This window comes from Melospiza melodia, chromosome 9 (assembly GCF_035770615.1).
Source record: "Melospiza melodia melodia isolate bMelMel2 chromosome 9, bMelMel2.pri, whole genome shotgun sequence".
Classification (NCBI taxonomy): domain Eukaryota; kingdom Metazoa; phylum Chordata; class Aves; order Passeriformes; family Passerellidae; genus Melospiza; species Melospiza melodia.
In genome coordinates, this window is record NC_086202.1 from 16,268,273 (window position 1) to 16,283,521 (window position 15,249).

General features: G+C 37.6%; 1 protein-coding gene across 2 annotated transcripts in view; it reads left to right on the forward strand.

The window, feature by feature from the left end:
• PLCE1 (phospholipase C epsilon 1) overlaps window positions 1-15,249 on the forward strand; it is a 138,795-nt gene that overhangs the window by 111,296 nt on the left and 12,250 nt on the right. The window contains exons 15-26 of one of the 2 annotated variants that reach the window (XM_063163514.1): window positions 782-843; window positions 980-1,145; window positions 2,937-3,044; window positions 3,499-3,615; window positions 3,698-3,856; window positions 4,862-4,985; window positions 6,288-6,329; window positions 7,085-7,209; window positions 7,860-7,977; window positions 12,187-12,318; window positions 13,517-13,807; window positions 14,737-14,900. In XM_063163514.1, coding sequence (XP_063019584.1) covers window positions 782-843; window positions 980-1,145; window positions 2,937-3,044; window positions 3,499-3,615; window positions 3,698-3,856; window positions 4,862-4,985; window positions 6,288-6,329; window positions 7,085-7,209; window positions 7,860-7,977; window positions 12,187-12,318; window positions 13,517-13,807; window positions 14,737-14,900 — 1,608 coding nt within the window. The remainder of the gene's footprint in view (window positions 1-781; window positions 844-979; window positions 1,146-2,936; window positions 3,045-3,498; window positions 3,616-3,697; window positions 3,857-4,861; window positions 4,986-6,287; window positions 6,330-7,084; window positions 7,210-7,859; window positions 7,978-12,186; window positions 12,319-13,516; window positions 13,808-14,736; window positions 14,901-15,249) is intronic. The other variant, XM_063163515.1, reaches the window with a different exon arrangement.

The window sequence follows — 15,249 nt, forward strand, 5'->3', positions numbered from 1 at the left end:
AATGCAAATAAATAGTTTTATTAGCAATGTGTACTTTAGCAGAGAAGGGATGTCACCACCTACAAAAAGTGTTCATGACATTTTTTTTTATTTTTTCTTTGTCTGGCCCCATATTTGATTGAGCATTATCTTACATTGGAACTTTAAAAAGCACCATTTCCACATATTTTTGTTTATTGTAAAAAATCTTCCAGAGCAAACATGGCCACTTTATTCCCTTATGTACTATGGCTGAAGATTTTAGAAACTGTGTAGAAAACTTTTTATTCCTTCAAATTCCTCCATGTGTAATTAATATACTCTAAAACTAAGTCCCTTTTTAACAGTTAACAAAGGCTAAAAACTATATATAAACTACCAACATGTAAGATAGAATTGCAGAGTTTAAAAGACAGAAATTCTAAAGAAACTTCAAATTGGAATATCACAACTCTTGTTGACATGGTGGTATGTTGTATTTAAGCATATTAGATAGGAGTAGGACACCTGATCATAAATCTTTCTTAATTGCAATTTAATGGCTGTCTCAGCTTGGAACAGGAGGTTGGATTAGGCAACATCCCTTTCAACCTGAATGCCTCTTTGATTTATGATTATGCTTTTAGTATGTTTGTGTAGTCATTTGTAAAACACAGTTTGCAGGCACCTGAGTATTTTATCCACAAAGAGACTGTGTTTAAATACTGTTTAGTGCTATGAGCAGACTACATATAAAAACATGACAAAGACATGTTTCTAAAATTTTTTATTATTTACATCTTTGATTTCTTCCTCCTCATAGAAATTTGAACCTAGTGTGAACATGTGCCAGCAGGGGCTGCTATCTTTTGAAGGATTTGCAAGGTAATTACTTATGTGCTTTTATATATATATATTTGTATGTATATATAAAAAGATGATACCAGTGTATTGATGTTTCTCAGAGAGTCACAAAATGCTCATCACAGTATAAAATTTCCTCACATCTTCTCACTTCTAGATTTTTGATGGATAAAGACAACTTTGCCTCCAAAAATGATGAATCACAGGAGAATGCTGAGGACTTGCACTTTCCCCTCTCATATTACTACATAGAATCCTCACACAATACTTACCTTACTGGCCATCAGCTTAAAGGGGAGTCCTCAGTGGAGCTGTACAGCCAGGTATGCAAGATTGGATTGTTGTGTAGCTTTCAACATGAACTTGTTTGTTTTACTGGCAAGTTTCAGGAACATGACCTTTTTGCTTTGAAAATCTAGATGTCCTAAACCCCTGCTTGCAAAACGTTGGAAAACATGATGTGTGGGAAAGCTGCCTGTAAGCACAGTTGTGCTCAAATGCCTTTTCTAAAGCAAAAAAATGGGTTTAGTTTGAGATTCATAGCATTTAGACACCAGTCGGTCTGACCCAACCTACTAAAATTAGACTTTCCCACAGGAAAGACTGATCTAATATTTTAGTTCATTCAGATGTCAGAAACACTACTGAGATACTGTACATTGCACTGCAAAGACTAATTTCAAATAGAACTATAACTTCTAAAAACGTTACTTCTAGGAATATTTTACAGTTTTTGCTGATTGGGGAAGGAACAATTTCTCCCTTGGGCTTTCAGTTCTGTATTTGTTTGTGTGTATATTATATATATATATATATATATATATATATATTTGTATGTTTGTGTGTTTACAAAATGCTGGAGAAAGCATCAAACTTCCTGGCAGCAGTGTTTTCATTATGCTGAGAGTTAATGACTCATCACTGAGAATGGACTCATCTGGTGTCCCCTATGCTCCTTCACCTCGGGCTGTAGGCAGAGAGGTGAGGCTGTGTTAGGAAATCCTGAATAACACAAATGCACTGAGTAATGCAGTTGCAGAGGTTCCTGTACTAGCACTGCACAGTGATCTTAGTATTGTGTTGGTAATAGATGGGAAGTGAGATAGAGATCAACTGCCTTCACAGTTTGCATGATTAAGAAAAGCTTCTTCCTGTCCCTCCAGTACTTGTTGCCAGCTGAAGGGGCACTTGGGTCTGGCTCAGTGTGTCTGGCTCTCAGAGAAGTGGTGGAGTGCCAGCTATGGGGACAACTGTCTGAAATAAAATTATTCAGGTTTTGAGTAGAAGTAATTTTTTCTTTGTTCATGAATGGTTTTGCTGGAAATGGTTTTAATTTTTGGGATCTTTCTATTCAGTAAAATATTAGCTTGTAGTACAGATGACAGGCATGCTAAATGCTGATCACAATAATAAGCTGGGCTGCCAAAAGATGGATTAGCTCATCTCTTCCTTCATCCTTCCTCTTTGCTTCCTTAGTTTTCTAGCAATGGCTTTCTAAAAGAAATAAATGAATAATTAAAAAATTGATGAATGAATTGATGGCTGTAAATAGCTTGATATAATTGATTAACATGGCCTGGAACATTTCCATTGTAACTGTTCTCATAGAAGTTTCTTAAGACTTCATTTTCAGACTATCTTCTATTTATAAATCTAATAATAACAAAAAAAAACAGCAAACAAACTGCAGATGCTTTCTCCATAAGTCGTCATGAGAGCAACCTGAAATAAATTGCCATGCTCCTTTATAGTGGTTTTGCAGGTAAAAATATGGGAATGTTTCCCTCTCTCAGAAAATTAAGCTATGCAATAAGAACCACCTGCTGCAAACAGATTCCATGTGTCCTGTATGATACCATGAATTTCAAAGCTTTATGGTAATTCTCCCAAGAATATACATGCTTTGCTTAATTTTCCCAGTCTTTTTCAATGGGAAATAAGGAATTCAGTTAGGGAATGGAGTTAGCTGGGGGCTGTACATTCCACGGACTGTTCACTTCACAGAGATTGCTCTTTCCAGCAATTTTGCTGAATCACTGGGCTTTCATTCAGCTCTGCCTTGATGGCATGGTACTGTAGCTTAGATGTGCTTACACTGTTCAATTGCATTTTAGGTTCTTTTACAAGGCTGCAGAAGCATAGAATTGGACTGCTGGGATGGTGATGATGGGATGCCTATCATTTATCATGGGCACACTCTTACTACAAAGATCTCTTTTAAGGTATGCTGGTAATGCATGTAGAAGCAAAAAAAAAATGAGAAGTTATATTTTCTGTAACGAAGGGGAAAAAAAATTGCCTACTAGAAAAATAAAAATTCTAATGGGCTAAATTCTAACAGAATATAAACTATAGATTATGTCAGACATTAAATTCTCAGCGGTAAATATGCTTTCAAGTTAGTTTTTGTAGCATATGTAATGGGATTTTCTGTCTTTTTGTTGGTACCTAAGTAACAGAAGTGCTACCACCTGTGTTGTAACAAGTGGTCATGCAAGCGTGCTTGCATTACTCTGTGCTTTCAAAGCAAGATGCCAGCTTGCTTTGAAAGCACAGAGTGGCCTCTTCCTTCTTGCAGAGGAAGGCAGATGTCTCCCCTCTCAGCTAGCAGTAGGTTAACTGAGAGCTGCAGAATGCTGCTGTGCTCTTTCAATGGCCTCTGTCTGTCTCTGGCAGGAGGTGGTGGAAGCCATCGATCGCAACGCGTTCATCACCTCCGACATGCCGGTCATCATCTCCATAGAGAACCACTGCTCGCTGCCCCAGCAGCGCAAGATGGCCGAGATCTTCAAGGTGGGCCCTGCACTGTGCTCAGGTATTCCCAGCACGAGCCCTGGGGCTTTCCATAACACATCACCTGTTCTTGATATTTCAGAGTGTATTTGGAGATAAGTTGGTGACAAAGTTTTTATTTGAGAGTGACTTTTCTGATGATCCCATGCTGCCTTCCCCCAGTCAACTGAGAAGAAAAATCCTGCTTAAAAACAAAAAGCTGAAAGCCCATCAAACTCCAGTGGATATATTGAAACAAAAGGTACAGTCCTTCCTTAACAGCTAGCAGTGAGACCCAACTCTTGTTAGAAATCGTTTATTTGTGTTTGAAGTTTTTGCTAATCCCAATGTACAGCAGAATAATCTAATGCACATTCATGCTTGGATAACTCACAGTGAATTCCAGTGCTTTCAGATAAGTAGACAACAGATACGGTAAATTATAGCTACAGCTTAACTAAATTTTAGTGTCTATTAATTTTATAAAACTTCATAATATTATGATTAACACCACATGCCCTGTGTGACAAATATAAATAAATCTTTTTCTCTGAGATTTTAACATTTACTATTCATGTTTATTGAGAAATAGTCATATGCATTGAGTATGTGTGTGTATTTACAGTATGTAGTCATTTTTGGTAGAGTTCTGCTTTGTTTCTTTTTTCAAATTCAAGCCAGTCAAATACTTGATTTTTTAATTGGCTTTCTGTGGTAGACTCTGCTACTCAAATGGTGTTTATTCCCATGTGAGAATCTTTTTGATTTCTAGAATTTAGGGCTGCATCTCAAGTAGCCTTAATCTAATAATGTCTGTGGTTACTCAGCAGTTCAATTGAATCCTTGAAAACTAATTGCCATTACTCAAAATGTAAACACAATTGCATTAGACTTAAATTCTTGTTATCAGATGAGTAAATCACACTGATCATACCCAGTATATAGATATTCTCCATCTTTTGAAAAAGTATTTAACTGTTTCTGAAACAGCATATCTCAGACTGGAAAAAGATAGTCTTGAATGATGTGCAACTTTGACATATTTCCATAATTAATTAGGTTTCATATCTTAAGTGTTTTTCTTGCAATGCAATTTCTCTTTATGTTCAAACTCCCAAAGTGGTATTTTAGTGTGATCTTAACAATCTTACCTATTTCTCACTTAATATATTCAGTGCTTTCATAGAAACAAAACAAGATACAAACATGAAAACTCTTTTTCTCTTCAAAAGTACTTAGCAATGATGTAGTGTTTCTGTTGTTGTAGGCTCACCAGCTGGCACATTTGCAAGCACAGGCTAACAATGGTGCTAGCAACCCCACACCCACCAATGAAGAGGAGGAAGATGAGGAAGATGAATATGACTATGACTATGAATCTCTCTCTGATGGTAACTATATTTATTTCTTTGTTTGTTTTTTACAGTGCTTTTGTTAGAACTGTAGTAATAAGATGTGAATATTCTAGTTCAGGCATGAGCTGGGTAAGCAGTGTCTGCATGAGTCTGAAAAGGCTGAAATTCTTCAGCTGGTAGAGAAGAGGGGTAAATAGGAAGCAGGTTTACTAAGTCATGAAGTGGTGGATTAAGGGAAGCACAGAATGTTACTCGTTAGATCTAGCAAGTGCTCAGTAAAGCAAGTGGAAGATCAGTCTAAAATAGGTAAAATATTTGTTTGTGCAGCTGGTAGTAAACCTCTGGAATGTGCTGCCTTGGGAAATTGCAGAGCCAAATAGCATCAGCATATTAAAAAAAAAGGATTGGACAAATTCATGAAGAGATGTATAAGCAAATGTTATTGGTAGCAGTATTTGGTCCAACATCCCTATTATTCAGTGATTGTGGTTGTTGGGGTGGTGATTAGTGGCTGGTTGCTCTGTTGCCACTTTGAGAAGGAATACTGGGCTAGATGGACAACTGATCTGACAGAGCTGGGGATGTTCTCCTGAGTGAGCAGCTTCACTCACTGCACTTTTCATTCTGCTGGGGACCCATTTAAGTTCTAGATGCTGTATTCAGAGAAGATGTAAGGCTCGAGCATGTCCTGCAGCACAGGGTTCTTTCCAGGTGGTCTCTTGTTTACATCTCTTGTTTCTCTGTTTAGTGATGTTAAAAATAGGCACAAAATTAACAAGTTCAAGACTCGACACTGCTTGTGGAATAGCAATGTTATTTATGAGTTTGATATCAGTGCTGCCTTCAGTTGCATTTTGCCGGAAAGTTGGCCTAGCTGGCTACTTGAGCATACTCTTTGTGAGCAACAGGGTGGAGATGCTGTAGATGTAAATTGCAGTGAAAACTCAAATCTTTGCTAACAGATTTGCAAGAAAATTTTGCAAACTCATTGCAGTAAGTGACTTTTTAGCACTGTTTTAGTTAATAGGAAGTTTGAAAAATCTGAAGCTAGCAAGAAACATTTACACCTTCCAGTATGTGAAGGAATCTGCAGCATGGTTTACTACTTTATTACAATGATTATTCTTTGAAGTCTTTAATTATCTTAATATTTTGTTAAAACTAATCTAAATAATAGTCTGTAAACGTTATAAAAAAGATTCAGTTTTATTTTTCTTACTGATACTTTTTTTTTGTGTAAGGCTAATAGTTTTACAGCTGACACTTAATTTTCATATCTCTGGCTCTAAGTCTTAATTCCCTTTACTCTTATTCCCTCTCTGACTCGTTTCCCTGTAGCTGATGTCCTTAATGCTTCTCCTGCTCCTAACAGCCAGGAAGGTAAAAGCCACTTGGTTGAGCATTTTAACTGCATGAAATCAGCACTGCATCTTCAGCCTGTTCAATGTGACAGTGTGAATATATAGCTTCTACTTCATATTATAAATGCAAGCAGATATTCCTACATGGCATTGTTAACTGGTCAGGAGCTGTTAGAAGCCTGCATGTGTGACACTTGTTATGCATAAAAAGAATATGGTCAAAGCATCAGGATTATCAAGAATAAATTGAAACCATTCCTTTTGTGACAGCTGTAACATTTTGAAAGACCACATCATTATGAGGCATACGGTTCTCTGAAAAATATGTAGCTTTGAAGAGGTACTTCTGTAGATGTAAAAAATACTTGTACATGATGAAAGTAAGGAGAGGAAAGCCAAAAATTGCTGTACAAAATGTTTACATATTTGATGGGGTTAATTGTGCTTGGTCTTTGGCATTTTTTTGTTATTCAGGAATACCAGTTATTTTCAGATGGCAAACTTAATTTATTAGATGGTTTGGTTGTAAAGATCTTCTGAGCACAAAAGGATGGGCTTTAAAGGAAAGGCAGTGTCTTAACCAAACCGAAGCATAAAATTTTTAAATAGAGGGTTACTACTAGAGGATGATGCTCTGACCAGTAAATGCATTATTTTAGCATCTAATTATTCATATAAGATTCACAACACTGTCCACAAATATTTTTAATTCAAGTTAAATTTCCAGTTGAAATTGTTTGGCTTTATGTTTATTAAAATCCCATTAATTTTTAGATAATATTCTTGAAGATCGACCTGAGAATAAATTATCAAGTGATAAACTGCAGTTTGAATATAATGAAGAGACTGCCAAACGACTAAAGAAGGCTGATGGTGCTACTTACAATAATAAAGGAAAGGTAGTTCTGCTTTTTCCCTCTTTCTTTTCAGCTGCACTTTTATATATAACCAGGTTCAAAAGGATTTGGACAGTTTAGGTAACTGAGACATGAGATAGCGAATGCACTTTAATGAAGAGAAGCAATAGAAAGCATGGACAGACACCAGAGAAAATAGCCTAAGTAGAACAAATGCTCAACATACTGTTCAAGAAATGTCCTCAGAGGTTATAGTATATATAGGCTGCTTGGCTGAAAATTAATATTGATGGAACTGAAGATTTCATCTGAATCTTAAGCATCTTTATGCTTCAAAATAAGTTTAAAATACTGCACTATGATATCAGATAATCACAGCACCTCTTATTAAATCATCTGGAAAAAGAACCAGTGTATTGCTGTTTAGTGTTTTGTAGATTCTTCTCAACAGGGATGTGTTTGTTTTGTCTAAATGTTTGTAGAACTGACTGAATAAGGCCTTTATACACTACTGCAGAATCAGTAACAGGTATTGATCAGAAATGTGCACATGGGAGGGAGATTTGTTAGGTGAGAACAGAAACCATATAGGAAGAAAGTGATAAAATATTTCAAAGACCTAAGTAAGATATGCAACAGTCCTTCTGCATTCAGTAATACTGTTATTAAATGTTCTTGGTATTATCACTCAGGTTTACGACATGGAGCTGGGTGAAGAATTCTATCTTCCACAGAACAAGAAGGAAAGCAGACAGATAGCCCCAGAGCTATCAGATCTTGTCATTTACTGTCAGGCAGTAAAGTTCCCTGGTGAGTACACTGCCCTGTTTTATTGCTTTAAGCTGTCTAACTCCTGGAGACTTTATGTTTATGTTTTGAATTAGTTTGAAGTAGTCGAGGAGGTTCTTTCTTCATGATTTGGTAGTCTTCATAATAGCAGCTCCTGGCTGAGAAGCAGTGTTCATAAATTATGTGAATACATGCTGTTTGTCATATTAAAATGTTTACAAAAGTGAAATTTGCCAGTCTTCAAAACTTAGACAACTGCTTCACTGCCAAAAGCCAGATGACAGAAAGCTTTATCTTAAGAGCTCTGAGTTTCCATGTAAGGACCTACTGAATTAAGAAGGAGAATATTCTTAAGGCCTTGAAGGTAGAGTGTGTCACATTTCTTTAAGTGACGTCTCTTTAGTGTGTTTCACCTTTGCCTCCAGCTGCATTTTCTGTTCTTTCCCAAGTGGACAGGAGAGGAGCCATTTGCAGGGGTAAAGCACCTTTTCACAGGGTGAGTGAGGGCAGCTGCTTGCAGACTCACTCAGTCTTCATGGAAGCAGTTATGGAAATCAGAAAATCTTCTTCTGTACACTAGGAAGAAATAACTTTTGCAGAGAAAAGGAGGGGGAATAACTGAAGAGATCACTGATAGGCACTTGTTCAGTACTGAAATACGAGGTTGGGTATATTTTGGCTCATACTATGTACATAAATACTTTTAAATTGGGAATTTATTGTTTATTGATATGTTTAATGTTTTGAATGAAAAATCTGCTCTTTAGTGGAATGGTTCTCTGTGGAAAAATTAGCGATTCTGCCAAATCATGATCTTACACAAACAGAACTTTAATCAGATTAGAGAAGCTAACCAAACATAAAATAGTGTCAAATAGGCAAGATAAACATGCTGAAAAATGGACAGACATTCTTTTATAACTTCAAAAATTGTAGGTGTCACTTGTAAAAATAATGCCTTCTAAATATCCAAATCTGATACTCTTTTTAATGAAATCTGCAATGAGATATATTTCAAGTAAAATATTTTCTTTTAAGGAAAGATATTCAAGATTAAATGGGGATAGTTTGGGTTGTTCCAAGCATTTTGACACATAAAAAATTCTGATGTTCTAAGAAAACTTTGAAGTATTTAATTTTTAATGTAATACTGGTTATTAAAGAAATACCTGCTTTCCTTCTCAGATTTCTTCTTCTTGCTCTAAAGGGATCATTAATAGAACAATTAAGAAGATTATCTCTTTTCACAGATGAACACATAAAGCTGTAGAAATTACTTTTCCAGTGAACTCTGTCTCCTTTGAGACGAATACTGCCTCCTCTGGAGGAATGTAGGCTTCCATGGCCACCATGCCACTGATTGATTGCTGGAGGGCACAGATGTGGTGCAGTGCCCTACCCAGTATTGCCCATGAATGATGGGAGCAAGGCTGCTAGATCCATGACTCTGAGCTCTAGTGCCTGTGTTCCTAACCAGCTCAGAAAATGCAGGAGTTTTGGAAATAGGGAGGGTAGAATTCATGTCAGTGTCTGATCAATTGTGTAAATACTTTATTTCTTCTGTCTTCATATAATTTTGTTCTATGTTTACACTTGCCTGCATCCCTAAATGTTAAACACTGATTTGTGACTATAAAAAAGGACAAGGACCATAATGTTCACTTACCGTAACCTACTGGGTAACACAGACTTCCCTAAGTGTTCCCTGGTCAAAACAGAATTTATCATGTGTAGAAAATAACATTTCTTGCTTATAAAACCTCTGGTAACAAGGAACCCACCATGGCTCTTGTTGTTTCTGTGCTCCTTGGCCTAACAGTCCTTGCTTAACTTGAATTCCAGTGTGTTGGATATCATTGCACCATTATCTGGGAGGCTGGAGGTCTGTTCTCTTGGGTCACCCAAGCTGAGGGCAGTGGAGCACCCCTGAGCACTGCTGCTGGCACATGGCTCATCCCCTTGGTGCTGAGATCCTTACACAATGAGTAGAGAAACTCAGTACATGAGAGCAGGATTTGCACGATCAAGTGGAGGGGGCAGGGAGCCACCTGCGCTCACCAGCATTAAATTTGTCACCATCATTTCCATCATATCAGATTACTTGCCCCTATAATAGCACTTCTCAGGAAACTAAAGTGAACATAAAAAGGGGCACCCTGCATATGAAAATGCTGTAAATTCCCTTTTAAGGTCTGCAAACCTGCAGACTTTCTGTTGGTTGGAAACACACGGTGAGAAGGTGGGAATCACAGCTTAACCTGTTATGTTAGCGTGGTGAGAGGGAGCAGGGCAGGGAAGCTTGCAATCCTCTGGATTGAGTCCAGAAGCAGTAAAGCACTGTGCTTGTGTCTAACACATGAGAGGGGCACTGAATTCTGTAACTTGAAAAACATGGCACAGGCGTTGTAGGGAAACACAGAACATTTACTCTGACGCTGTGGTAGTACAGTAGGATTTGTGTACAGTATGGTGGAATCTGAGCTGATCCTACTTTGACCAGAGTTGGACCAGATGACTTCCATATCCTTGTCAACCTCTATTATTTTGTGATTTGATGATTCTGTGAATTGGTAAAGCTTTATTTTGAAGTCAAATTTAAATTGGAGTGAAAAATGGAGCTTGTGTGTGGGAAGAGATGTGTAACATGCAGAGCATGGGAGAGACTGAAAGGAAGCTGCCAGCTGCAGTGTGCCCTGTGGCCATCACGCTGGGCTGTCAGCCCTGGGGCTCTGCAACTACACTCTGGTGATGTATGAGGTCAGTTTGTTTCCTCAGTGACTGTCTCCACAACAAGACTTTGAAACTGGATCTTACTTGCCAAATCCATTTGATCCATTCAAAACTGGATTTAAATAGTGCTGGAAGCACACAGTGCATAACTCCTCATTCTCCAATTCAATTCATATTCCTTGATCCCAGTTTCTACCATCTTCTGTGGTTTATGTGTATGCTTTGGCCCAAAGAGACAATACATCTCCAACATGGAAAACATTTATGTATGTTCTGAATTTTACTAACCCAAGCAGTTCCATTGAAACTGTGTGCATAATTTTAGTAAGTACATGTACACATGCCATAGAGATTGAGAGCTGAAAATTTGCAGCTGTGGGCAGACTTCAATCAGAAGAGCCCAATGTATCCTCTTGGTGATTTACATTTGTGTTTGAAATATTAGTATTAAATCCAGAACTGTCTTTAGGCAGGTGTGAATTATTGTGACTTAAGGTGGAAAGTTTTAGGAGTCACAGTTAGGCATGTAACAGTGTATTTGCTTTGTTACATTCCATATCACAAATACATCTTGGGTTTCTGAGAGCATCCCACATCTCACTGCTGTGGGTGCCAGAATAATTATTGTGCACTTTAATTTTGATCTGCTTTGTGCTCTCTCCAAGCCAACAGAAAAAAACTGACCTTAAGTGGGATTAAGTCTGTTTACTTCACCAGGATTCAGGTCATGACTTTCAATGATTATGTTTCTAGAATGCACAAGTTTGAATAATAGCTATACTAGAGCTTTCCAGCTCCACTCCTAGTATGTATTGGCTATTAAATATGTAATGGATTTTGCACACCTAACTGTATTTAGCAATACTGAAGTATAAATAAACAGAAGAAGAGGAATCTGAAAACATTTTTTGAAGTTAAACTGCTTACCCAACAGCATTTGGACATATAATATTTATAATATTATATCTTTCAATCATAATCTTGCATTTATTTAATTATGTAGGTATTGTAACCTAGATTAATTTCATTATATTCGCTACTGATTTATTACTTCTGTAGGAAAGATTTTTATTTTTTTAAATTATTCCTAGGATGAATACATTGGGACTGTTACTGCATATTTTTTTAGTATCAGTTTGGACCATTTAGTAATTTGATAGGAAGCCTTTACCTTCTTCAAGCCAAAAAGTAAAATGGAGAAAAGTTATATCACACAGAGAGGATTGTATATTTTATTGTTTCATATGGGTTTCTATATATATTATATAAATGTATACATATATGCATTATATATTAAACCATGCATAATATATACATATATAAAAGTGTGTATATATTTAAAGATGTTAAGATTAAATTGTGGAGAAAATACACTGTTTGTCCTGTGTGCTATATAACAAGAGTATTCATACCTTCAAAAATAATGTAAAATATGGTGGAAAATGTCATGCCCTCTTGGTCATGTTTTTTGGCTCATTTATTTTGCATTTATGGGAATAGGCTTGTCAACTCTAAACCCATCTGGCTCTAGCAGAGGAAAAGAAAGAAAAAGCAGGAAGTCCATTTTTGGCAACAATCCTGGCAGGCTGAGCCCTGGGGAGTCAGCTGCTCTTGCCAAAGCATCTGGAAAAGGTAAAGTTAGCATCTTCTTTCACCAGTCACATGGAATGACTCTGTAATCCAACACATGTAGCAGACCAAGTTGTTAAAGATCAAATACTTTGCAATGTGTAAAACGTTAAACTTTGGAATGGTTTTCCGTTAGCACAGCAGCTATTACAGTACCACTATTACAACTGAAGTGGTGAGTGTGGAATATTAGGATTACTTGATCAGAAATGTGATGACCCTAATTCATAAGCAATTTGAAACTAATGTACATTTTAAGTATCTTGAAATTTATATTTTTAAAGACATAAGTGAATATTTTCAAAGTACAAATGAAAGCCAGGACTGCTGGGCTGGTCCAGAAGAGAATTTTTATTGTCTGAAGTAGAATTTAGGGGCCTGAAATTTGGCCAAGTCCAAATGCATAATTGTGCAAATTAGACTCTGTAGGTGATTCAGTTTGTGAACCTGGAAATTGTGCCTCTGCCTAGGAACAGATGTAAAGAAATACAGAGAAAGTACAGGAAAGGCTCTGGAGTGGGAGTAAGACCCAGATCCCCTGACTTTCAAGTGAGTGCCATAAACAGATATTTTGAACTCATTTTCTGGCTCAGGGAGGGTTGTATTTCTTGTAGCCCAAGGGCATGGCTGAAGCAGACAGGAGAGATTTCCTTCTAGAGGCCAGTGTCCTAAAAATTAAGAAGTGTGGTGCCTTATTCTAAAGCATATAAGTATTTTGCTGTCTTTTTCCCCAAATTCTGCAGTCTCTGTAGACTGTTTGGAAAATTAGCAGATGGCTTTCAGTCTTGCCTCTCCCTCATGTAAAATGCATAAATGAGAAGAAGGGAATTTTATTCCTTTATTTCATTTTTTTATTCCTAAATTTAATTTTTTTATTCCTTAATTTAATTTTTTTATTCCTTAATTTTTAATTCCTAAATTTTTCCTAACTGACAGATGCCAGTTAGGTATATATTTATGAAAGTGCGTGTTAGCACATCTAATCATGGTATTATTTCAATACTTGGACATTGTGTTTCCTCTCAAGGATTGTTCTTACTGTGTCAGAAGGACTGTGACACTTGTCCTGAGTAGTGTCATTTTCCAGGATCACCTTTTTCTACCATAACCGAAGCACACACACATACTCCACTAGAAAACATTGCGTTTGTGGAGCCTCTGCACCTGCAGCCGTACCTTGAGGGCACTGTTTATTTTCCAGGTCCCTTTGATGCGATGCGGCCGACCTGGGAAGATCCTTGCTCTCCTTACAACTCTCCAGCCTCCCTCAGTGCCATCATAAGGACTCCCAAGTGCTACCACATCTCGTCCCTGAATGAGAACGCTGCCAAGCGGCTCTGCAGGCGCTACTCCCAGAAGCTGATCCAGCACACCACCTGCCAGCTCCTGCGGACCTACCCCGCTGCCACGCGCATCGACTCCTCCAACCCCCAGCCCCTCATCTTCTGGCTCCACGGCGTGCAGCTCGTGGCTCTGAACTACCAAACAGACGGTAAGGCTGCACAAACACAGGGTTTAATGCGTTGGAAATGTGACAGGAGGCCTTAAGTTGTGAATTTGTATTTTCCCTATTTATTTTTCCCTGCTGTCCTGAGGGGGACCTTCCTGTACCTGCACTCCAGCCACAAGCAGGTTCATACCACAAGAGTCTGGGCTATGAGGGCAGTGACTTCAGAGTCCAGGAGCTTTATGCCAGTGCACCAGGTTCTCTGATAACCCAGAAGTGCCTGGACAGCAATACTTCCATTTTTATTTTTATTTTATTGATGAAGGTTGTTTTTTTTTTTTCTCCCAGTTCAAGTAACTCTTATCCCTTCCTGATAATTTCAAGCATAAAAAAGTACTGAACTACTTTTCACTTGGAAGTGCTGCCTTGGATGTTGGTTTAATGTTGGTCAAAACATTTTTTGAATATTTGCTATCCTATCTTGTGTTCCTTCACATTTTCCATGGAGGATCCATTAGGTCATCTACAGTGCTCTACAGAACCTGGCATTAGCTCAGTTTGTTAAAGCATGGTGCTAACAACATCAAGGCTGTGTGTTTGATCCCCAGTGGGCCATTCTCTTAAGAGCTGGACACGATGATCCTTGTGGGTCCCTTCCAGCTCAGAATATTCTGTGATTCTGTGATTCATTATGCAGTTCAGGGCACATTCCTAGAAACTTCCCAGAGAACTGTTGTAGGCAAGCCCTACAGCTCAATAAAGACAATGGAAAGGAAAAAATGAACTGTTCTTAGAGTTTTGTGTAAGTACTGGATAGGTTGGACACATAAATCACAGATAGTTGTGAAAACCAGGAATAGTACATAACTAAAATAGTTTAAAAAAGATATTTCAAACATGACTTTGCCTTCACTGTTGCGGTTTTTCCATTGTACCATTGCTCTCTGTCAGTTTTGGCTACCTTAATTTTGCAGATCTTCCTCTGCAACTCAACGCAGCAATGTTTGAGGCTAACGGTGGCTGTGGATATGTGCTGAAACCTCCAGTTCTGTGGGATAAAAACTGTTCAATGTACCAGCATTTTTGTCCATTGGAAAGAGATCTTGATAATAAGGAGCCGGCTATATATTCTTTAACAGTAAGTACATTAAAAGAGAATTTCATACAGGCAAACAGATAGAAGTAGACAATATACAACTACAGTCTTTAACCAGTATTGTAGTCACTTTTTATGCTTCTAAATGAAAAGATTGAATCTTTCAATGTTGCTTCCAAAGGCCAGCCTAACTGACAGAAATTGGAGAGGAAAGGAACAAAGATTTGTCTTTATTTCATTGCATTGGCTGATTTGTATCCATAGTTACTTCCCCTGTTTCCTTCACAGTATTTGTTGAAACTCAGTCCTGAAAGCATTTTCCCTGGGACTACACAACTGTGTAAAATTACACATGTGCCTTGATGTTCTACACATTTGTGAACACTTGAAA